The sequence below is a fragment of the Pavona decussata genome, unplaced genomic scaffold (assembly GCF_977016875.1).
Source record: "Pavona decussata unplaced genomic scaffold, jaPavDecu1.1 SCAFFOLD_254, whole genome shotgun sequence".
Lineage (NCBI taxonomy): Eukaryota > Metazoa > Cnidaria > Anthozoa > Scleractinia > Agariciidae > Pavona > Pavona decussata.
In genome coordinates this window covers 1,734,085-1,758,884 of record NW_028145657.1, presented here as the reverse complement: position 1 = coordinate 1,758,884, position 24,800 = coordinate 1,734,085, and the positions used below count along the sequence as shown (strand labels likewise).

The following is a 24,800-nucleotide window of genomic DNA, read 5'->3' as shown; positions in this document are numbered from 1 at the left end:
AATTCGTTGACTGAATTTAAATTAAATGCGAAGACTTAAAAGGGCGGGCTTAAATATCAGTGCATGGCTTAAAAACGCTGATCGTCCATGAAACTTTAGGGAAAGTTGTATCTAGTCTGTTATGTTTATTTAACAAAAAATTATTAACAACAACAACAACAACCTAAGAACGTAAATCGTAGGTTTCATGCTTTATTTTTATTAAATCACCTGTCTTTTAGGGTAAAACAAACATGGTAATTTTCCATATTGAATGAATAATATTCAATCAGCCGGAATATGTCAGTTATTATGCAAATTGCTTTTTATCGGTCTGATTTTCAATAACGAACAGAGGGACTGATTGTAGATAGAAGCAGTCTGCTTTTATAACTCCACGTTTTCTTTTACTTTGCAAATAAAAACCTAATAATAAAAGTAAGCGAAAGAAGTGTTACACTACGTTTCAATGACTCCATGTCATCATTTTCAAGTGAAAAGAAAAGTAGTGTAAAACTTCTTTCGCTTATTTTTATCATTAGATGTTTAACTAAATGTAATCTTATTGAAATAAAAACCTTTCTGAATAAAGCACAATTAGAGCAAGTTGTTTGTAATTTATTTTAAAATTCAATGGCTGACCCATCAATCCAACTTCTCTCTTTAGGGAACGTCGCCAATTTTAATTTTTCTTGTTGTTGTACTAAATCACCAGGCAATGGGAGACGGCGTTACTAAGCAACAAGCTCTCCAACGATAATAGAACGAAGGTCACCTTTTATTGCAATTAATAAATGTAACTGAAGATATTAACAAAGTTGCGGACAACAGAAAAAGTTTAAAAAAAAGCTAAATAGCGAAAACATTTTATGCGGCAATTTCTAGTAAACCTCTAATTGTACAAAATATTTTAAAAGAACTAAAAGGTTCGAACGTTCAGTTAAAAATGGCATCTTAATGTAAACATTATCTATGCATGCCACATGAGTATTGTCTCTATTCGATGAAAAAGCCGTTCTTCTTTGGCTGGCGCGGACAAAACAAAACACTCACAGCTAGCAAGGAATATCCTTAGCTAAAAGATACAAAAGGAAATATTTAACATTATAGCATTTACAATTTAACCGAAATTAAGGAACAGTAAAATAATGTTCACACTGTCCTGCAAGTGGCTATCTTTATAATAATACAATCTTTGACTTCTAAATTGTAATTTTTTAAAGCTGTTTCTGTATTTCCTACGCGTGTATTAATATAACGTCTTTCGTACTATGAAAATGTCATATCCTTCAGACTAGACAATTGAAAGCTCTCGATGTGGCAGTGTCATTAACTTCATTCAGTGATTGGTTTTCTTGGATTCCCTTGTTTTCTTTCTTTCTTTGATTTCTAACGCAAACTCATCGGACATCTTGTAGGTTTTCTCCGTTTCCAGTAACTTCTTTAACTTCTCCATCTCCACCTGCAAAGTTTTATTTCGACTAGCCTCTCGTCTCAGCTTCTCCTTCAGTTGATCCACCGATCCATCCCTTCTCTGAATACCATAAATAAATGCTTGAATGGCGATAAGTACCGCTACTAAATATGAACGAAGAGCCAGAGATGCAGCCATTGCCACTGTGTTGACTGCAACGAACATGATTGCTTTCCATGAAACTGTTGACTTTTTCTTCTTTGGACGCTGAAGTTTCTCCACCGCGAGCTCTCTCTTCTTTTTCTCTTCAAGTTGATCTTCGGCGTACTCCGCTAATTCTTGCACAGCATCGCACAGGTCATCTGCCATCTCATCATCGTCTTCTTCGTCAGCATTTATTTCTTTCAATGTATTTATCATGTTGTTGTAGAACTTCGCTCTCTCCAGAGCTCTTTCTTCCGCCTTTGATCGTACAGCAGCTTCCAGCTCTTCTGTTTCCTTTCGTTTTGGGGTCTGCTTAGAAATAATATTTTGCATTCCCTCCATCTCTTGCAGCTGCCAAATTAACTTGGCCAGTGTATTTCGCTTTTCTCTTCGTTCTTGCTTTTCTTTCTCGATTTCTTTCATCAGCATTTCTATTGCAGACTTCTGGGATTTGACTACTTCAAACTGTCTATCCAAGAGATCCGTTATCTCAGCCATTTCTTCATTCTGATCTTCAAAGTTCTGTCTTTCTTCTCGTAACATCTGAGCGACTTTCTTTTTGGAGTACCACGCATTAGCAGCAAAGATAGCCATGCTGCCAAACATGACATAGGGAGCTGCAAAATGATAACCCGAAAACTTGCACAGAAACACTGATATTGCAATGCAAATGGGAATAACCGAGATTGGAATGTTAACAGCTTTGATACCATGCTCTTTCTTTTCTTCAGAAATAACAGCCAGTCTCTCAAGCTCTGCAATCTTGGCTTGTTTTTCCTTCATGTCACTTTCTCGCATCTGTTTCATGTAATCGATTTTTGCCTGTAAAACTTTATATTCTTCGAATCCTCTTTTGCTTTTTTCAGCTTCGGAAAGTTTCGTTTTTTCGATTTCTTCCTTCATTCTTGCTTCGAACTCTTCCGCATCTCTCTGTTTGTCATAATTGGTCATTGCGTCTTTGTTGGCCAAAACTTCTTCCATTTCGACTCGTTTGTTTTCCTTATCAGCTATTTCTTCTTCTAGTTGCTTTTTAAGCTCTTCAATTAATTTCGCGTCTCCTTCGCGACAAATTTTCATTTCCTCTATTTTGTTGAGCAGCTCTTTCTCTCGGATTTCTATCTTCGGGGTTCTCCTTTTTAAGAGATAGGCGATCAGAAGAAATACTACAGCAATTACAGCATATACAAGCGAAGTTCCCGATACTTTCGATGCAAAACCAAACACCAAGATACCAAGAGCGACTGCAGCGAGGAAAAATACGACGACCTTTTTTTTTCCGGATAGGGCATTACTTGACGTGTCTTCTTGATTCTTCTTAAGTGGTACGTTGACATCATAGCATGATTGGTTGGTTTGATCTGTATAAGGATGTTCTAGTTTTGATTCCTTTTCTCCTGTTAAAGCACATCGCTTTGTGGTTCCAATTAAATCGGGTAGAGGCAGCGTCTTTTCAAGCCTGACTTCTTGACTGCTTGTGACGGTTTCCTCTGGAATGTTACTATCCGGTGACTCACCCTCAGTGTCATTTCTTTTCCTGAGCTCCAACAACTCCTTTCCATATCGGTTTTCGATGGAATTCAGCAACATCTGCAAACGCTTCAGTTTCTTCTCTTTTTCATCAATTTGCATAGAGAGAACACCACGAAGACTGCTTCGTCTCTTCAAGTAACTCTTCTCATTTTCATTCGGTAATTTTGCACGCTTGTCGTCCTCTTTCAAACTCTGAGACATTTGCTGTTGCTCGGTGATCTCTTCCTGTAGGGAATCAATTTGCTGCTTAAGATTGGCTACCATATCAATCGCTGTACTGATGTCCTCCTTGCTCTTCCGCACTTTTTCAGCATTCTTCGCCGCATCGTCTCTCTCTTTCTCTGCCTTTAATCCCTGATAAACAGACTTCATTATCTCAACAGACACTTCCAAATCCCGTTGCTCCGCAACTTGCTTAGAGAGCTGTGCTCTGTATTCTTTATTTAGATTTTGTATTTCTTTTTCTTTTTGGGTCAAGGTCAATTTCAATTTCTGAATTTCGCTCTCATCCCTGTAAACCACAGTTGGTTTCGATACCTTGTCCCTCTCCCTCAGTTCCATTATGATTCTTCGTTTTTCATCCAATGCACTTCTCAGGTTGTTAGTCTGGTTGTAAGCCTCATCCACTAAGAATTTCTTCATTTCCACGTCAGCCTGGAGAAGCTGATAGGATGATTGAAGCTTCTTCAGTTGAATTTCGGCTTTTTGTGCCCTTTCTTCCATTTTTGTAAGCGATGCGCTGTCACCAACATCTCCTCTTTCGTTTAATTGTTTACGGAGGGTACTTAATTCCATTAGTTTGTTATTCATAATCCTCTTCACGTTATCAACTTCCTCTCTTAAACTTCCCACAGCTTCCTTTGTCTCCGTTCCACTTAGCAGTCTTCCATCAGTAATGTCGTCTTCTTGTTCTTTCTCCCTCATTCTTATTTCCTCCTTGTAAAGAATATCTCTCTCAGCTTCATCTAACTGTTTCTTTAAGTCGTTTATCTGATAAATAGTCTCTTGAGCAAGGTTATCTTTTTCCTGGTAAAGAATTTTAATATCTTCTAGGTCCTTGTCAAGCTGTTCTATCTTGTCCTGCTGTACTGCACATAGGTCTCGTAGTTTCATGTTTTCTTCCTGTCGCGCACGATTCTCTCTTATTTGTTCTTCATATTGTTCTGTAGTTGCATGCAGGCGTTCGAAACCCTCATTTACCTTACCCTCAAGCGATTTTACTAGGTCATCTTGATCCTGGTTTCTCTTCTGCTGCTCATCCAGCAAAACTTCAAAATAATGGCTTCGATTTCTCTCGCTATCCAAGTCATCTTGCAGCTTTGCAGAGTCTCTGCGGTATGTCTCGCGTTCATCCTCAACCAACCTCATCCTGTTTTCATATTCTTCAAGTTCCGCAAGTCTCTCTTCCTTTTGCTTTCTCTCCTCAGAATATTTTTGGCTTATTTCTTCAACAAGCGTTTCTTTCTCAGCGAGTCGCTTTTTTCTTTCTCTTGACTTGAGTTTGACATTCTTTTTGGCATTTCTCCCAGCTAATATTTTATTTAACAGGTCATCGTATGGATTTTTATCTTCTTGGGAATCTTGACACTCACGATCTACCTGGTGACGTCCCATGTTATCAGTCACGTCTTGATCACGTGACTCTCTTTCTTCATCCGTTGAACTCTGGCTGTCCTCCATGTCTTTTGCAAGTTCGTCAGCCATTTGTGCAAGCCACAGATCTTTCTGCTCCACCGACCTCTGTAAGTCTTTCCTTGCAGTTTCTTTCTCTAGAACTTTAAACATTTCTTCATCTAGCATGGTTTCGAGTTCCTGTGCTTTCTGTGCCTGAATTGCTATCTTCTCTTCCATTTCGAATTTCATTTCTTCTGCGAGTTTCCTTTCTATATCTCTTCTGTTAAACTCTTCTTCACGACTCATCCTCAACTGTTCGTGCAGATCAAGATTACTCTTTCTTTCACTTTCCAGTTGTCCTTGTACCTCGTCCTTTGTTATTCGCTCAACATAGAGTTGCCCTTCCAGTTCAGTCAGAATGTTGTCACGTCTCACAGTCTCATTCCTCTCATTCTGTAGCAATTCATCCAGTTTTCGACTTTGTTCTCTCTCAATCTCAATAGTTCGTTTCAGCTCCTCAAAAATCTCACTGTCCTGTGCAACTTGTTTTTCGAGTTCTCGAACTTTCTCCTGAAACATTTGACCTGTTGATCGCTCTTGGTCGCATTGTTCTGCAATTTCACGATTTTTCATTGCTTCGGCGTCTATTTTGCCACGAAGCTCTTCAAAGAGAAGCTCATCCCTTGTTGTAGTTTCTTCCAGCTCCTTTATCCGTTCCTCCATTTGGGATTTTGAGAACTTTTCACTCTCCAGGTTTGCTAGAAGTTCTTCGACTCGGATCTTTTCAACTGCTAGTTCGTTGATAAGCGCGTTAATCTCTTCGTCCTTCTCTTTGTTAAGTCTTTCCGCTCGCTCCAATTTATCTAACACTTCAAACTGTTGCTCTTCCCCTTTCAAGCAGTTTTCTCTCAGGCTGTCGAGAAGATCTTTGTCGCTGCTTATAAGTGATTCTGCCTCATTGAGCTTAATCTCTAACTCAATGATTCTATTTTGCTCGGACTGCAGTCGTTCGGACAAAATCCTATAGCACTTTCGCTCCGTATCCAAATCTGATTTGAGTTCGTCCATTATTTTAGCTTTCTCTTTAGCTTCTTCCTCTTGCTCTCTCAATATGTTTTCCGTCTCATACATGGAATTCTTGTCTCTATGTAGCTCTTCCAGAAGAGCATCCTTTGCCTTTTTTTCCTCGGCAAGACTCGTTTTGGCTTTATCAAGTTCGCGTTCGAACTCCGATTTCAATAGCTGTTCGAAGGATAACTTCTCTTTCAGCTGCTTGGTTAATTGTATTTCTTCATCAAGAGCATCCCTAGTGGCGGCTAATCTACTTTGTTCATCATTTATTGTGTCTTGCAAGTGTCTCATGGCTTCCACCCTCTCAACTCCACGGACCTGCTCTTTCGTGAGAGCTTCGCTGAGTCTCTGTGTCCTATCTTCAGCCTCTTCAATCAGCTTGCGCAGCTCATCATTTCGCTCTGTCTCTCTTTTTAGTTTATCTTCAACGTTTTCTATCATGTTTTCTTTCATAGCCAGATGATTTCGTTCTATCTCCAGGCGTTCACTCAATTCAAACACTTGGTTCTGCTCTTTCTCCAAGTAAGACTTAAACTCCTCCAAGAGATCGCCTTGTTTCTCCATCTCAGTCTCCAGCTCCTTGATCCTCTTTTCTTTCTCTGATTTCTCCGCCGCGGATAAAGTGACTGTCTTTTGCACCTCCTGATCTGCTTGGATTCTAATTTCATTTAATTTCTTCTTGCTATCTTGAAGACTGTCTTCCATTTCTTTGATTACTCGCTCTTGCAGGTCAGAATTCCTCTCTTTTTCTTCAGTTAATTCTGCCTCGAGCCTAAGAATTGTTCCCTGTGCTTCGCGGATATCTGCCTGTAGAGTAAATGTTAACTTTTCTTTGTCTTTAAGCTCTTCCTCGAGTAGTCTTATTTTTTCATTCAGCCTTTCTTTAGCCATTTCCTCTTTTTCCAAAGTTGCAACTAAATGATCTATCTTGACTTCGCTCTTTACCACAGAGGCTTTCAACTCATCTCGTTCAACCTCCCAAGGCACTCGCTTTCCTCGATCCTCTTCAAGGCTATCTCTTATTTCACACAAAATGGACGAAAGTTCTACATTTTTCTTGAATACTTCATCCAGCTTATCTTGGAGTTCCTCGATCCTCCGGGCCTCCTCAGAGAATAGAGTTTCTAAAATTTCTTCAAAGTTAGACATCTGCTTCCTTAGTTCATGTTCCGGCATGCCTCGTAGTAACTTCGTAGGACTTTCTGGCCTGCCATCAGCTACATCGCTGTCTTCATCTGGCGCAAGCTCGCCGCTCAACTCCTGGTACCTCTTTCTTATTTCACCGAGCTCTTGCTTCATCTCCGCTACAAGGCTGTCATACTCTGTGGACTTTCCTAGTAAGTCTTCAATTTTCTTGTCTTGTTTGCCTCCTTTGTCCGTCTGTGTCCTCACCTCAGCTCGAATATTTTTGCTTGTTTCTTCCACAGCACTTACACTTGCTTTCAGTTCTCTGATAAAAGAACTGTGCGAGGCAAGCCTCTCATTGATTCTTTTCATGGAAGCATCAGAAGAACTCATACGGGGTGCGTCGTGTGAACCAGGCGACATGCAATGCAAATGACGATTTATCTTATCCACTTTCCCTTTGATATCGTTAACAGTTTTCTGGTATTCCTCAACCCTTCGTTTCAAATCTTTCGTAACTTCTTTCTTTTCTGTAGATTTTCCCTTCTCAGACGCTAGCACTGCTTCAATGGTAGTAGCACGAAGCTTCTCTTTGTCTACTTGTACTTCCAAATCTCTGATGAGTTTTTGTCCATCTTCAACTTTTTTGGCCATCTCCTCGGAATGCTGTAATTGCTGCATTGCCTTCTCTTTCATGGCTTGAAGCTGTGCTGTCAGTTCTTCGTTTCTTACAAGGTCTCTGTTGTTGGCTTCATTGAGTTTGGAGATAAGGTTATCCCGATCTTTAACTTGTCTTTGCTCAGCTCTAAGACGGCCACGAAGATCCTCTACCGCCTCCTCCAATCTTGTAACTTTGTCTTCGATGTGCTTGCGCTTCCTATCTTTATATTCTTCTTTTTTGGCGTAAAGTTCTTTTCTTATCTCATTTGCCTCTTCTGTTCTTCCCCCATCAGACTCATCAGCGTCCTTTATTTCGTCTGTAAGCTTCACCATTTCCTCGAGGCGTTGTATCATCTCTTCGTACATGATATTTTTCTCTTTTTCACTTTCTAAAATTTCCAAAAGTTCTTGAACTTCCGATTCATGTTCTTCTAGCTCACAATCAACAAATTCGTTCCCAGGTTGATCGTCATAGTCTCGCATGTTAACTGCTTCAAGGCCTTGTTCCAGCTCTTGAATCTGTCTGGCCATAGTGTCGTCATCAAAGTTGCTTATCTCTCCCTCCATTCCAAGGACAGATTTTTTGATCCTCATCACATTACGCATTCTTTCAATTTCTTCTTTAAGATATCTTATGATCTCAGATTTCGTTTGGTTATCCATTTTTGATAAACCCAGCTGGCCTTTCAGCTGTGATGTCTCGTCCCTCAGCTTCTGCTCCTCGATAGCATACCTCGTGACAAGTTCTTCAATGCCAAGTTCTTTTTCGTTGACATTTTCTTTTAATTCTTCGATAATGTTTAGAAGCTGCTCGTTTTGTTTTTCTGCCTCCATGATGTTCTCAATGGAACTTGATTTGATTCCTTGGTTATATTGATTCAAAGCATCGGCGTCTGTAAGCTGTTCCTCAAGTTCATTGATAATCCGCTCACTCTCTATATTCTTCTTACGTTCGTCTTCTACTTGCGTCTTGAGTTTTAGAATTTCATCATCTTTCGTAGCATTTTTCTCTCTTTCTTTTTGCAGCTCGTTTTCAGCTAGCTCGGCAACTTTTATAATTTCTTTGTTCTCTGATTCTGTCAGGTACACTTTCTTTTCCAGCATTTCGCATTTAATGGAATATTCATCCTGAACTGATCGCTCTGAGTTAAGGTTTACTAGGGCTTGCTTGAGTCTCTCCTCCTTCTCCTGCAAACTTCGGTCTTTCTCCTGAAGGATCCCTGACAACAAGTCATTGTTCTCCTTGATCCACTCTAACTCTTTCTCCACATTCTCTAATTTCTCTTTGGTGTTTTTGAGCTCCGCTTTTATGTTTCCTATCTCAGATTCTTTTTCTTCCAGTGTTTTCTCATTTCTGACTATTCTGTTTTGTAGCTCCATGATACTTTGCAAATTATCTTCGTTTCTTTGTCTTTCAGCACGCAGTTTGTCTTTGAGGTCTTCATAATCGGAAAGTTGAGAACGTAATTCTTCAATTATCGTCACCTTTTCTTTGATTGTATCAAGCAGGTTGGTGATTTCTTGTTGGAGAAGTTCGATCCTTTTTAAACTGAGCTCGTTTCTTGATTTTTCATCTTCTATATTGTCCTTGAGTTTTGAGACTTCCATTTCCATGTCAAAGTTGACCCTTTTTTCTTCGCTGATAGTTTGCTGCAGCTCTCCCACTCTTCCACGTAACTCCATCACCCTTTCTCTTTCTTCTGAAATGTCTTCATTTAAAGCTTTGTTTTGCGATTCAAGATCAGCCGCGAGCTTTTCATTCTCGTCCAATAAATTCCGGATTGTGCCAATCAGCTGGCTCTGCTCTTCTTTCCCTTTTTCCTCGATCTCGATTTTTCGTAGGAGTTTCTCTATTTCTTCGACGCTTTCACTGTTGCGAGCTTTCTCTCCTTTTATTTCGCTTTCTAAGTTTTCTATGTAACCCTCATTTTCTTCCAGCTTTTTCTTCAGCGTCTGCACAAGGTGATTAACTCGTTTGAAGTCACTTGCGTTTTTTCCTGTACCTTCATCTTCTTTAGCCTCGTCGAGAACGTTTAATTCCTTTTGTATTTCAAAAAGCAACGCTTCTGCTTCGTCTTTCCCTTTTTCTCCCTCCAGAAGTTGCTCTCTCAGGGACTCTACGTCGTCTTCTAATAATTTATTACGCTCCTGAAGCATTTCAATCTTTCGGTGGTTAAGCTCTTCCCTAGATTCCAGTTCCTGCACTTTCCTTTTGAATTCATCAGCTTCCATTTCTATATCAAAGTTTGCGCGTTTTTCATCATTCAGTTGCTTGTTCAGATCTTTTATTTTCTCTCTCAGATCTTCTGTAATTTCATCATGCATTGTTTGGTTTTGGAGAATCGCCTTTTCTGCCTCGACCATTTTGTCCTGCAGAAGTGAAATTTCGTCATCTAATTTCGTGTTCCGTTCCTTGACAGCTTCTACCTCAACCTCCATCCTTTCTATTTCTCTCTTCAGTGACTGTTCGTTGGATTCCGTGTCATTCTTCATCATCGTAAGCTTTCGACTGTATTCTCTAGCAACTTCTGAGGCCTTTCTCCAGGCATTCAACGACTGAGTCACATCTTCAACATTGCCTTTAGAGAGAAGAGACAGCTTCCGTTTCTTGCCTTCTTTAAATTTTTGGCGGAGAATATCGAACCAGCCGTCAACCTCTTGCTTCAAATCCAAAAATTCTTTGCGACCTTCGCCTGTTGAAAGCGCTTCTGCGTCTATAGCTCGAGCACGCTCTGTCAAAAGCGGCGCTTTCTCCTCCTCTGTTCTGATTTCGTTTAAGATAGCGTCCAGCCTCTCCACCTTCTCAGTGACAAAATTGCACCTGTTGTCAATCGAGTCACAAAATTCTACAAATTCAGCCTTTATTTTATCACCATCATTAAACGAGTCTTCTAGGTCTCGAAGTTTCGACAGTATTCCTCTAAGATGGCTTGCCTCATTATGGTATTTTTCTGTAACTTCCTCTAAATGTTCCTTCTTTTTCCTTATCTTATCGCCTATGGTTTCGATTTGTTCAAATAGATTTTGTAGGAGGTTCTGGGAAGCGTTTTCTGAGTCTTCGTCAGCCATGACAAGTCAGAGATGACGTCCTAATCTAAAATAAAAAAGAAGAGGCAAGCTTGATCTCACTAAAATGATGAGCTCAATATAAAACGGTACCTTTGATGTTGAACACTGAGGTTACATTCCAGACAAACTAAGTTAGCTAGAGCATGAGGGATTTATTACGCGTTATTTGCATAAATTATGGGCGAGTTTTTTTGGGACTATTCCGGAATAGGAATACACCGATGGGCGGTATTCATGTTCTTTTGGGACCTATTCTGTGTTCGGAATGAACAGAATAGTATTTCATGCATTCTGTCCCTGATAGCAGATTGAACGGATTTCATCTTTCTCAGAATAAGAGTGATTGCAATATTTTGGGAAAGTTTCAAGTTAATCGGAAGAGGTATAGAGGTATTCTTTTCGGAACTAATATTCTGTGTATTCTGTTATTCCTCAATCGGAATGAGAATACCCAGAATTGTCTCAAAATGCGCCCTCTTATTTAGGAATTAGGAGAAAAAAAATAGAAAGAAAACACTTTCAGACCATTCTAGAGCGGACATACCCCGAATGGTTCAACATTGTCTATTGGGATTTGCTCTGTGAGAGGCATAAACTTTCCACCTACTGTACAATATTCACAGTTTAAGAGCCTAATCCAGGAAACTACTGCAGTAATTGCTGGTTTGGTTTAATAAAACAACTGAAAGCAATCATCAGGTTTGACGCGCAAAACTGGTTAAATCCGGGTAATTAATTCAAATGACTTAGCACTATTTCATTATCACTGTTTGAATCTTAATTTGTTAGTTATATACTTTTATTCTCATATTTTACGGTGAAATCTACTTCCCAATCAAAAGCCTTGCATTCCGATGCTAGATTTAGTTCATTCTGAGTAAACACTTTAAAGAAGGCATATTGTTTCAAGGTATAAACAAGACGCTGTTTACTGATTGAGTGAACATAAACCTATAAACACGAATCCTGGATAGGATCTTATTTTCCCGTGGGTTATAAATAAAACTAATTTAACGCAGACTTCAGATTTGTGACTAAATTTATTCTTACAATCTTTCTTTGCTTGATATCACCCCTTAAAGCAAGAGGTTTTACTCAGTTGTTTTGTTAAAATTAAGGATCTTTGGCTAATAGCCACAAGCGTGCCATTATGCGGCTATGCATGCCAAACACAACAACACCTGTACTCCAACGGGTACCAGACTTGCGAAAAATAATAACGGATTTGATAGGCGATATAATGCTACTGAATCTTGCTACTTGCATTGCACCACGTATGAACAGTTCTTACGAAGTAAATACCTTTTAATGCTGTTGAAAAATTAGGGAACTGTAATGAGGCAACAACTGAATAGTCCTTAGCTCATTTCACTTTGAGCAACATATTTTCTACACCATCTTTCACATCTTTTCTTCGTAATTATTACTAATGACACCATTCATTTTCTCTAAGGACGGACGTGTTCAAAAGAGATGGCTCAATAGTTCAATTAGATTAGAACAGAAAGCACTGCTTCTTAGACATGAAAATTTTAAATCACTGGTGAACCAGAAGTGGCGTTAAAATCTTGTGTACACAAGCTGTACATCGGTTTCAGAACCCGATGAATGAAATGTTGTCGATAAATTTATGTGTACCTGATAAGATGACAGCCTTGAACAAGTTCAGCAGCAATGAATATCACATTTCAGGAAAGGCTTTCACGAGCTAAGGAAGTTGTGTTAGAGCAAGGTAACTGACTTAACTTGGTGCTCTCTTCGAAGCATCTCCTAGCTCACTCCACTAATCTGCTGTAACAAAACATTGGTCCAAGAGAAAGCGCACGGGGCCTAAGCTTATTAATATTTAATGCACAAAACGAAGCATTGCCATGTTTGGGGAAGTGGTTAAATCTAAAATTCTGTGGGATATACGACACTGCAAATTATCTACTGCAGCAAGGAGGCTAAAACTGATAACGAACGCTTTGCACGATGGCTAGAAAAGTCGTCCAAAAGAATCAAAATGCCGTCCCAGGTGGATTTAACTCAGGCATCTTGGTAGAGTTTCTGATTTTTCTTGTTTTACAAGGTTTTGATGTTTATTGTACTTATGGCGTCTACTTGGAGGCTTCAAATGCTTTGGTTAATTACGAAGAATTTGTTTCTCATCTCACGTCCAGCAATTCAACTGAGAAAGAGGGAGGAAGGAACCTTTCAGCTCTCCCTTTGGAATTTTGTTCCAGTTCAACATTTAAACCCAAAAAAATGATTGAACTGTTTGAACAGTATGCAACAACAGTAGATATTTACCTAACATTTACAATTATTGCAACAATCAATTTCTCCCTCCACTTTTTACTGTGGGTTGTGACCATTGGATTTTCACTAATGGAAGCCGAATTTCTTCAAGAGAATTGGGATATTCTGGTCAAGGGGAAGATTGTGTTTACTATGGCTGCAAACTTTATACAAGACATTCCTTGTTCCACTATAGCAATTGAACTTTACCTGCTAAGAAGAGGAACTAGTGGGCTTATTTGTTGGCAGTGTTCAGTAGACCCAGATTGCGAATCTCTGGAATATCTTGAGAGGCTCTTAGCTCCAAGTACACAAGCTCTGACTTTGCTTATCTTAGCAATTTGTTTAACGACGCTCTGGAAAGCGATTTCGTCCTTCTTTCGATGGAGTCGCGCAGACGAATGTGATGTTTTTATCATCCGTGCAACTACATCCTTGTTTGCTGGATTTCTCTACGCTTGTATTATAATGACACCAGCTATGACTATTCTTAAGTATCGATTTTTCACTCTCCCAGGTGTGACTCCAGGATTTCTTGCTGATTTGGTAGATAAGCTATTTATTATAGGGGCCCTATTCTGGTCAGTAGGAATTTTAACTGTATGTTGCTGTCCACTGTTGCGTTTGATTAGACTTGCGCAATAGATTCACTCACGGTGAAGTGTGAGTGAAGAAACATCTGTTTTCGCTAATAATAATTTTAAAGACAAAATTTGTGTATCAGTCGAAATAATCTTGATGGAGGTCTATGACATAGTAAAATAAAGCGCATTTTCGTAATGCTGTACATTTGATTATTTTTTAATCAATGGCTTATGATATTTCCCAAACACAATCAGTCTATACATTCAGTTTGTTTCGTTGAAAATCGTCTGCGTAAGTTATAATTTTAGTTTCTTTTTTAAGTTATTGTTTATTCATTGTAAATTAATTCCCACTGACGCTGGTATAGGCAGTCGTTTTCTCTTTCTTTCAGTTTAAACTAACAGTTTGGATTGCCTCGATTTCCTTTATTTCGAATTCATTGCGGATTTTCTTGTCAGTTCAGTTTATCAATTCTACAGAGATCGTACAACTACCGTATCAGAAAGTAACTAAATAAGTCCTTTTAGCTGCATGACAAGCCTTAACTTCTACTTCATCTTTTTTTGGTTTGTTTGTTTTTTTGTACTTCATCTTACTCAGTTCCTAGGCTCAAACTATACGTTAAACGTAATTTAACTTGTAGAAAGTAAAAAAAAATTCGATTGTTACTCGACTGTCGAACTTGAATTTTCGTCTTAGTGATTAAAATGTAACGTGTTACGACTTATTCGTAATTAATCAATTCAATACACACTAAAATAGCCGATTTCCAGTTAATGGCCAAGCATATAAGCAAATCCGCCTCACCTGACCTGTCATGGAGCGAGAAAGAAATTCAGATAGTCCGTGTTATCACTAGCTCGTGTATTCCTTTTTTTTTTATTTGACTCATTCTATTCAGGACAGATGCCAGAAATTTGCAATATAAGACAACTTTAATGAAGCCAACAGGGAATGAAGAAACCGCAGTATAAGGGTCTTCTTGCATCCACCTGCCACTTAATTTGCCGGACTTACGCGTGAAGGTGACTTCTTTTGTTACCTTTTGATTAAATGAAGTTAAACTACAAAGATCAAAACGCCCAGAAAAGCTCTTTCTCCCTTAAGGACAGAAAGGACAAGCTTTCCAGCTTGATAAATGAAAACTAGTGCAAACCCAAGAAGAAGCACGTTTATCGCATGAATTATTAACCTTCCAGGCGACAACAATGAATCCTGGCTACATGTTGTTCTACTTGCGGACTCGATATTTTTAATGATAATCGTATGATTTGCAAAATAATATCTTAATAACATTTAAGCCATCTTCACAATAACAACAAATTGCCGGAAATATCTTACAGCTTCGTATTTAAACGTTTGTTTTGAGTTATGGCATCTCCTTTAAAAGGTTCGATTTTTCCAAACGAAATTCGCAAATGTGCGCTGGATAAACATTTGTGTGAGATGTAAGGTCTTTCTCAAAGTGAGAGAGGTAAAAAAAAAATGTTTGAGGTCTAATTTCCATGTACTATTTATTCAGCTTTGAGCACTATATTTAAGCCATGCAAGATCGATATTAGTGTTAGCTGATTCACGACACTAGACTATCCATTACATTCTTGAACAAACGTGCAGCTCTTGTTCACAAGAAACGTAACTAGCACAGTGGGTACTACATAATTAAAAATCCACCTTTTTCAACGATTTTTATTCTTTTTAATTTGTTTTCTTTTTCGCCAAAATTGCTTTCCATTCCCTTGGCTTAAAGTAGATAGAAAACATATATTCTTGCCAAATATGGCGGCGAGTCCTGTTTGAATCTCGATTACTATTTTTACATCATACATGCATATTATTTCCACCCATCCTAGTTCCCAATGGTCTCCTTTACAAGCATTAAAAAGAGTTCAGTAAAAATCATTTTTAACTCTTTTTCAATATCCAGCATTTGTGGCTCAAGCAAAACATGGAGAGTCACTTCATATCCATGTGTGAAAATTTTACAAGGTGATTATTGGAAATATATTTGATTCTTCACTTTGAAATGTAAATACACGTTTGTATAAGCAACCGATGACAGTAAGTTGTAACATACCTTTCTTGGATCTCGTTGCCTGAATTAAGCCTTTAGGTTATCATTCCGCTTAGGGGAATATTGTCTCTGAAGGAGCAAACGCCTCACTGCAGTATTTTGCGGTCAGCAATACCTGCACTGTTCAAACCAATGCGTTCTTCGGCAATAAACAAATTCAAATGAGAAATTTATTATTCATGGAGTACCAACACCAAGTATTATTAGTATATTCCTTTAAAACGTTTTTGTTTTTTTCTACCTACTGAGCAATGAAAGATATTTAATGCGAAATTCTCTCTTAATCCTTCCAGCCCCATACGGTGTCTCAAATTAGTTTGCGACTGTGTGCTGTCTTCCAAACATTCCTATGGTGTGACCGTTCAAATGATAGTCTGACTGTTCAGCAGTGCTTTCTAATAGTGTCTCGAGGATCTTTATAAATTAATGCAGGGAAACATTTACAGCCTGGCTAATGAATTGTGCTTTCAAATAGTGTTTCTTTTTATGATCAAAAGCACAGTGAAAAAATTAACTGTAGTGAAAGGTTGGACACGAGCGCTTTCTTCCAGTTTGCCCGCAAGTTTTGTTGCGCCTCTCTCTGTTTGGGGGCTGTATACAAGCCGGACAAAGCTTATAATTTTAGCGAAAACAAGAATTTGACGGGACAATTAAATTGGAGTAGGGATAGTGTCTTTTGAATTAATGCTCCCAACCCATGAAAATATCGAACAAGATAACAACAACAAATGTATGGGAGAAAGGGGGTAGGGGATGAAGTGCTCGAGTTGCCAATATTATTGGAATCTTACAAGATGAGACAGGTACAATGTAAGGTGGTTGGGAACGAGAGGACTCACACAATAATAACATTTGTCACACAACAACAACCAGGCTAAAGAGAGGTCCTAATCCTCTCTCTGGAGTCCTAATCCCCAGGCCATGAGAGGTGGTAATCCTCTCCCTCTTTTCTCTTTTTCATGAGTCCATCAAGTCCCCAGGCTACAGAGAGGTCCTAATCCTCTCTCTGGGATCCTAATTCCCAGGCCCCCTGGGGACAACCACAACAACAACAAAGGTTTAGCTCATTGTTACCATGATAAGAAGTTCATTGTTACCATGGTAACAAGGATATATGGGGGGCCCATTCTGCCACCAAAACTGACCATGTGAGTCTATGGGGCAAAGGGGCGACCTGTATGGAGCACTTCATCCCCAAAAATACACAAAGTGTATTCCCCATAGACGAACAATAAGAAGAAAATAAGCTCATAAAATCAATCTAGAATATACAAGACTGCAAATGGAATTCGGCCATCGGAAAGTGGCCGACTAATGCTGTTGGTAAGTTTCAGGAAAAAATCTTGGAACCCGGGCCCCTTTGTATCCAATATCTGCACCATACCTAAGACTGTTACATAAACTCAAGACAAATAAATGGTCTGGGTGGTCAATAAGCACCCTCTCTAGGTTATTGACATTAATAGGAGTGGGTAAGGACCCAGTGAATGCTTCACTTTCTCCGGGAAGGGTTGGAGTGAAGGGTTCCCTTGTGTCCATCCCTTGCAGTGTCTCGATCGTGTTCCCTGGGCTCTCGTAGTTTCCCTGGAAGTTTGGGGCAGTCACGTCCCGGGTGTGCCCCTGCACACTTGTTACAGACATGTTTGAAACTACAGGGGTCCCTGTTGCACCACCCACTACGGTTGACGTTATGGCAAGTGCCTCTGCGCTCGGCCCAGTTGAGACACTACTAGTTTGGGGTCCATTTGAAAAAAGAGGATACTCCTCCTTTAGCACAGATGGTGCCACCGTAAATATCGTAAGCCATAGCTGCTGATCAATTTCCGACCACACACGGATCTTATGTTGACCAGCTTTTTGGCGGAATTTATAATCATAAATTGCCCATCCTAGACCCTTATGTACCCGTGCAGCATACCTAATCAAGCTAAGGTACTGTAATAGCTCTTGGGAACGCAGAGGGAACTTCTGCGTGAAAACGCTCATATACGTCGTGAACGCGGTGGTCCACTGATCAATTTCTGTGATAGAGGTGGATGTTTTGCCTTTCTTTGAGACTCGAACAACTGAATTGTCAAGGGTGAGCACCAGAGTATCATCCTCATTGAACTCTGCTAGACTTTTTGGAAGGAGCTTTGATAACTCAAAGAACTCACCGGACTGTATATCCTTCACGTATTGCGCAGGGATGTCCTGGAATGGCGCCGCATGTTGACATACATTCGATGGAGTTGCTGTTTGCTGTAGTGTGACGGGCTCGATGGCTGGTGTGGCGGGAATGGGATTTGAAGCTGTTTGCGAGGAACTTGGCTGCAAAACCTGAACAGCGGCCAGAGCTGCTTCGTTGGCGAGTTCCCTCGAGGCAGCAGCGATAGACTCCTGAACCAGTTGGCGAATTGTATTTAATTGTCCTTGCGAGAAGGTGGCATCGTTCGCATTTGCGTTGACCACATGGTCTTGGGAATTTACCCCCACGTTGTTTGGTAGATTTGGTTCTCGCAGATTTGCGTTTGAAGCCGTGACTTGGGGACCAGAACCTCTTAGCCGGTTCAAAAGAGTGGCCCTGTTGCCGGTGGAAGCAATCTTCTTTTGTCGGCACAAGTTTCTTAGTTGTTGGACCGAAAAACTGTTCAGAAGTGCGGCATCGGCGACCACATTCCTCTCTTGAACGCGGGACTTTCGACGAAGCGGCGGCATTGTCCTTGTCTGTGTACGTAAACTTGAACGGAAGTTCGTAGAAACAAACCAAAACACACTAAAAAACTCCGCTAGAGCGAAGTTCAGACGAGTAATAACGGCAAAAATTCACAATTAGCTACAATTTCTCAGTCTCTGGGAGGTCAGGAACTTGAAGTGAACTACAGTGTGAAGATACGGCCGCATGGTCTTTGACTGACATGAAGGAAAAGCATGAATGTGATTGGTCTAGAGCTAACGCGTCACGAGGGGAAAAAGAGAATCTTGTCACGATGGAATATTGCGTGACAAACAGTTTGTTTCAGAAGGGTAGCTCATCTCAATTCTCTGACCTCCCTTTCATGGTTGTTTGCATTAACTTAAATTTATATTACTTATAAATTGGCTTTAACTTATCTTCATTGCATAGCATAGTAGTATATGAGTATGCCTGTGTCACGGCTGAAAAAATACAACTATCATTTATTAAACAGGGCCCAGTTGTTCAAAGCCTGATTAAGCTAATCCTAGGTTAACATGAAGTTTGATCCGAGTTTAACTACCAATCAATAATCATTTTTCCAAGAGATTTTTTCCCTCAGTTTTGACTTAGACTTTTCTTTACCTTCAGCTTAAAACCAGCCTTTAAGAACAAATTTAACGATCGAGATGAAAACTTCGGTTTACTTTTAATCGGGGATTAGCGTTAATCGGCTTTCGAACAAGTCAACCGGGCCCAAACCGTTAAATATAGCATCACATTACTTTCCCATATACCCAGGACGTTTGTTACATGAACCTAGCCTTAGCTCCACGAGTCTTCTGTAGTTCAGTGGTAGAGCATTCAAGCAGGTATTAAATCAGAAGGTCATCGGTTCGACTCTTTTTGCGAGAACTCGGATTTTGTTTTTCCGAGTATACCTGAGTCACTGGCTAAAAAAGATTTAGGTCTGAAATTTTCATAGAAAAACATTTGACAAAGTTTAACTTGGCTTATGCTACTGCAAGTCCTACATGTACAAAACTCGTCTTTGCTCGAGAGGTAAGCACGACCAGAACTCTACAGTATTAAATAATAAAATTCTTGTTTTCCAACACACGTGTACAAATTTTATTGAAAAGATACGTGGTGTATTGCTTTAATTCTTTCTTTACATTTTAGGTCCAACACAGATGAAGGCAAAGCATGGTTAGGAAAATATTCTGAAACAGTAACAGAACTTGTAGCTTGGTTTACAGTACATTTCATTCAACAAAAAGCCTCTCCTCTGAGATATTTTAACATGACCATGACCAATGCAAGGATAGATGGAGGAACTGTCTGTGATTGACAAAAAATATAAATAAATAAAAATAAAATAAATTAATAAGAAAATCAAAAAAGGGAATACATTTTTGGAGGCACTTGTGGTGGTGTTGGCATAAACAACTTCTTAATAATAAATCATTTCCGATAATATTTCACCTGTTTGCTCGTTGAAGCCTATTTAACAATTAGACGACGAGCTCGAGATTTCTATCAGCTGATAGTTGGCGAGGGGCGAAGCCCTGAGCCAACTATCAAAGGCGATAGAAACCGAGAGCGAGCCGTCTAATTGTTTTAGCATACCTCAGTGATCGATCTATCAAACAAAAAATCTTTTTATTTCATTAATTTTGAAATATTTGTGCAATGATGCATGCTAAATCGCGCGCGCTTTGACAAACTGTCGTCTATCGATCGATAGACGGCACCTGTGTAGCCAATCAGATTGCGCGTTACGCGATAGTCGGTCACTGAGGTATGCTAATTTATGATATGTAACTCTTTGTTTGTCGGTCGATACACCCGACAGTGAGATCAGCAAAACGAATTTCACCCTACTCGCTTTAATAAAATGTCGAACTAAAGCTAAGTTCAAATAACAAATTCTAAATATACAAAGCGATGTTTCAGCTATTTGAAGCCGGCTAAGACTAATAATTAAATAACAAGGGAAATTACAGCAGAACACAACACTTTCAGCGAAACTCCCACTGGACGAAAAAATGGATTTGGTCCAAATTTGCACTTAGTAAATTTAAGCAAATTTGGAAAAAAGATATCGCAAACTAGTGGCAAAGGTGGTAAATGCCTGCGCCCGCGATCATCAAGTCATCTTCCGCTGGAAGTGGAAGATGTGATGCACCAGACCGTTACAGCTAATTAACCAAGAAACTGGATCTCAGGGACCTCTTAAAAGGCCGATTTAGACGGTGCAACTTTTGCCTACGCCTGTCGCATGCGATTTCTGGAGCGCGCGCTGCTCGCGTCAAGCAAAAATCGCACACAACTCTCGTAATTCAACATTGCCTATACCTACGATTGTCGTAGGATTTTAAACACGTTTTCAAATCCTACGACATTTTTTGTAACGAACACGACAGTCGTAAGCGAGTTGAAGGTTTGATTTACACGAAACAATTCGTGTCGTAGGCCTGTCGTACGCTTGTCGCATGCGACAAAAGTGTACCGTGTAAATCGCCTTTACATGTACTTAATTTATTTTATGACTTAGTTAACTCGCCAAAAAGAATGACTGACATTTTGAGTTAATCTGCGCTCTGTGGAATTGGGCCGGTGTTAGAGAACAGCAACTGCTATTTGTAACAACTCAAAGTGAATCTTGATACTGCTTTGTCTTTTACCAATGTCGGTACTTGATGGACTGTTTCATAAGCCGAAAGCCTTGGACAAATATGTGGTTTCTGTCATCAAAACGTTTGTTCAATCTGGTCACTTGTAACCAGTTGGTTTTCGTGCCTTAAAATACCTTTCCTTCGTTATGATTTAAAATGCATCTCCTCTTTTGAGCGTCAGTAAATAACACCATTTGTGCCATTTGGAGCAGGTGCCATATCTGTCTCTTCTGGCTGATATCTATTGTTGTTGATGATGATAATGGCGATGATGGCGATGCAGATGATCATCGAGATGGTATCAATTTCTACTACAAATAGCTAATGTGCTTGTTGGGTAAGGAACAGTTCTGTTATTGCGTTACCCTAATTAAATTTAACAAAGGACAACAAACTATGACAGCAAGAACCAAAACCCAAAATATAGCACCAATGACATAAACTCGATCAATGAGATCTTCCAGCAATCCTCCGCTTATGTCAGGCCTGACGAAGTAGCGGTACTTAAGAACCGTCATGGCCGGGGTAAGGATGACAATGGAGTACAAACCGCCAGCGAATACTGCTGTACACGCTCTGATATAGAACGCTTCGCAGTAATCAATTCGGCTCCATCTGTAGAAACTCGAGATACCTTTCCAAAGGGATGTGAGTCCGATGGCAGCTAAGTTGAGCAACAAGGCAACAGTACTTCTGTTCAATCTACTTTGGAGCTGCTTTAGATCTTGACAGAGACCTGAAACTTTACAACTCCAGCAGACTAATCCTTGCTGGCCCTGCTGGAGGGAAAATAACTCAGCGGAGATCGCCGAGAGTGGTATGTCTTCCAGAAGGCTGGCAGCGATAAGAAAATACACCTTCATTTTGATAAGAGTCACTTGCGTATTGGCATTAAATCGTCGACTTCGAAGTGAAAGTTGAAGGGTGTATAGCCAAGCCAACAGGTGTAAAGTAAAGATACACGTAGTTACCGCGAGAAAAAAGCAATAAACGTAAACAATAGATGCAAAATGGTCAATCTCCTTAGTTATCTTCTCCGTTGACCACTGCACGTCAACACAAAAATCTGGAACTGAATTGTTTACTGCAGATACGTTTGGATAAATTTCGTATTTTTCCGCTCTGTTAAGAACCCCAATTGAATCGCTTAAGACCCAAGTGTTACTGAACAAGTCAAATCCTTGAAGCAGAAGAAAGATTATAAATTCTGCAAGTAAGCCTTTATTGACACCTGCTATTTTCGCACTAATCTTGCCAGCCACGGGTTTGGCAGCAGAACTTCGACGTCTTGGTTTTTTCCCCGGTTTTCCTTTTGCAGATTTCTCATTTTGGAGTTTACGCTTCTGCCTTTCCTGAAGAATATCGGTGGCAACCGATTCTGCGTAACCTCTGATGGAGCCCTGGTCCGCGAAATGAACTGCTTTGGACATTTCAAGAGTCTGACGCAGACGCAAGAATTCCTCAAATGATGCTCAAGACTTGAGAAGATCGTCAAGTTTCAACGAATTTCTTCTTTATGACATCAACGTTACGCAATTAGTTACAAGTCTTCTTCAGATTTTGAGCTCCAAACTTGAAACTCTCGTGAGAATTCTGCGTTGTGTGTAAAATGCCAAAAGCAAGTATAAAAATTGCGCTTTGTCTTCTATTTAAGTACTTTTTCCTTCAAGATCATTCGGTTTTCATCAGCTACCAAAATTACGCAGGACGACTGGTCATCATCACTCTTCAAAAAACATCTCAATGAAGTAAGGTTCGTGTAATGAAGGCTGAAGATAGCGAAGCCGAGTTTCTGTGCGATTTAGACACTCCTGACTCATCTAAAACAACTGTTTTCAAAAAACCGTTCCGTTTGCATACATAATTTACCTGATTGGCAGCTGAATTGCCACTATTTCTACTGTGTTTTCTTGTTGCGGGTGGTACATTCGATGGCAATTTACAGAAAACAATTTATTGGCTAATAACGTATAAAATTAAAATGAGCAACTGTTCACATGTAAAATAGTTTGGCAGCGTTGCTAACAACATGACAACTAGCTTGGAGCCATTTGCTGACTTAACCGATCCCTTGGCCGACTGCATAGCTGATTATACGGCTATGTATTTGCTCTTCTTGATTGCGAGGACTTCAGTGGTCCGTAGATATTCTTCCAAACGCAGGCTTCACCAAACCAGGAACCATGGTTTGCACTCCATGATGCCCGTCCGCACTTTCTTGTCACTCAGGATTTACAACTTACGAGAAGAAAAAATTTGGAATGATTTGGTGACGGTAATCTGATTGGCTACAATGAACAATGTTTATCAACTGTTCACCATTACATTCCTGGGCCAGGTTGTTCAAAGAGTGGATAAAGTTATCCAGTGGATACAGTAATAGCCCGCTTATAAGAACCTGGGTTTTAAGAACCTGTTAGGCTAAAATTTTCATGTTAAGCCCCCTCCACATAAGAACCTATTTAGGCTAAAATTTTAAGTTAAGTTCTTATCAGTGGGGTTGCTGTAAAAGTGTATAGGTAGAAACTGCTGAATTAGATCATCTATTTAAAAGTAACTTGACATATTTCTTTGTTATGTTTTGTTAAGGACATATGCTGTACCTGCACTAAACTGCCTATAGGCACTGCTAAAGCTATGGTACAAATAAATGATTTATACCGTATTAAGAGATGATATTTATAATACATATATAGTATAATCAGATGAAATTCATATGAAAATATAAGAACCTATTTTAAGAACCTTGGTAGCCTAAATTTGCTATTTAGGCTAAATTGAAAAATTCAGATTCTTATACGTGGGCTATTACTGTAAATGTACTCTAACTAATACATCTTATCCCCTGGATAGCGACTTATCTTCTGTCTTCTGGATAAAGTTATCCACTGCACTCTTTGAACAACCGCGGCCTAGAGTGAGAAATCGATTTCACACTGAAAAGTAGGTAAGTGACTTTAAATGTTCTTTCAGTGTTTTCTGACATAACTCGTGCTGATAATTTTACGTATTCTTTGCGTATTTCGGCTTCCAATCTAAGTGAATTAGATTCAAGTACTCTCAAGGAATAAAATTCGAACATGTCAACAGTATTTTTTATTACCACGAGTTCTTTCACTAAACAGCCTCACTTAGGCCGCGGCTTAAGACAATCAGTGGGCCTCTAAATCGTTTTCTAGTCTGGGATGCAAGCCTTCTTGCTACCGTCAGCAGTAGACAATGTTTAGATATGATTGGTGGCAAAATCGATCAAAGGCTCCTGTGAGCCAACTCGTGAATGCAGATGACACATAGTAATTGCAATTTAGACGGCTACGGAAACTTCCTCAAAAGCTAAAAGAAATTATATCTTTGCCCGATTATGTAACGAAAAATGACCATTCTTGTACTTTTAAAATGATTGTCAAATTATTCTGTACAGATTGAATAAGCCGATTATTCTGATGCGCCGATTAAAAAATATCACGTGTTTTTTTTATTCAAAGTTTATAGGAGCACGCCATGTGCAGCTACGTCATGCAAATTCGTGTGATAGTCCGCGGCTACTGGATTTCGCGATCGGGCTAGTGGATTCTAACCATCACTTGCCCGATGGGCAAGTGAAGTTTTTTCGGGAATTAAAATTACAAAATTACTGTAGGGCAAGCCGATCTCACAAAGGGAAATATGTTCAACAAAGTATCGCATTACGATTCATGCCCGACATAAATGCGTGAAATTTTTCCTTTGGAGTTCAGTCCACGCAATCCTCAAGTAAAAATAATGAACTATGACAAGCTCTTGCTAAATAAGAATTATTTATCGACCGCGTCCTTTTGCTTTCCCATAAATTACCAGTTGTACATTTCGAAAATGAAACAT

At 39.6% G+C, this 24,800-nt stretch overlaps 3 protein-coding genes across 3 annotated transcripts; 1 reads left to right on the top strand and 2 right to left on the bottom strand.

The window, feature by feature from the left end:
- Positions 1-176: 176 nt before the first annotated feature.
- LOC146456515 (uncharacterized) lies at positions 177-12,445 on the bottom strand. Its single transcript, XM_085092954.1, has 2 exons — positions 12,305-12,445; positions 177-10,691 (listed from the first exon to the last, which is right to left on the bottom strand). Exon 2 carries the CDS (start codon positions 10,664-10,666, stop codon positions 1,319-1,321), a length of 9,348 nt encoding a protein of 3,115 aa, XP_084949080.1. The 5' UTR covers positions 10,667-10,691; positions 12,305-12,445; the 3' UTR covers positions 177-1,318.
- Positions 12,446-12,615: 170 nt separating this feature from the next.
- On the top strand, positions 12,616-13,730 carry LOC146456514 (uncharacterized). The gene has a single exon (XM_085092989.1). The coding sequence runs from the start codon at positions 12,641-12,643 to the stop codon at positions 13,589-13,591; it is 951 nt and encodes a 316-aa protein (XP_084949115.1). The 5' UTR covers positions 12,616-12,640; the 3' UTR covers positions 13,592-13,730.
- Positions 13,731-20,338: 6,608 nt separating this feature from the next.
- On the bottom strand, positions 20,339-23,698 carry LOC146456513 (uncharacterized). Its single transcript, XM_085092984.1, has one exon. The coding sequence runs from the start codon at positions 22,367-22,369 to the stop codon at positions 21,293-21,295; it is 1,077 nt and encodes a 358-aa protein (XP_084949110.1). The 5' UTR covers positions 22,370-23,698; the 3' UTR covers positions 20,339-21,292.
- Positions 23,699-24,800: the final 1,102 nt, after the last annotated feature.

Bases quoted from the DNA above. Each gene is read 5' to 3' on its own strand.
- LOC146456513 (XM_085092984.1), bottom strand. From the start codon at position 22,369: ATGTCCAAAGCAGTTCATTTCGCGGACCAGGGCTCCATCAGAGGTTAC.
- LOC146456514 (XM_085092989.1), top strand. From the start codon at position 12,641: ATGGCTAGAAAAGTCGTCCAAAAGAATCAAAATGCCGTCCCAGGTGGA.
- LOC146456515 (XM_085092954.1), bottom strand. From the start codon at position 10,666: ATGGCTGACGAAGACTCAGAAAACGCTTCCCAGAACCTCCTACAAAAT.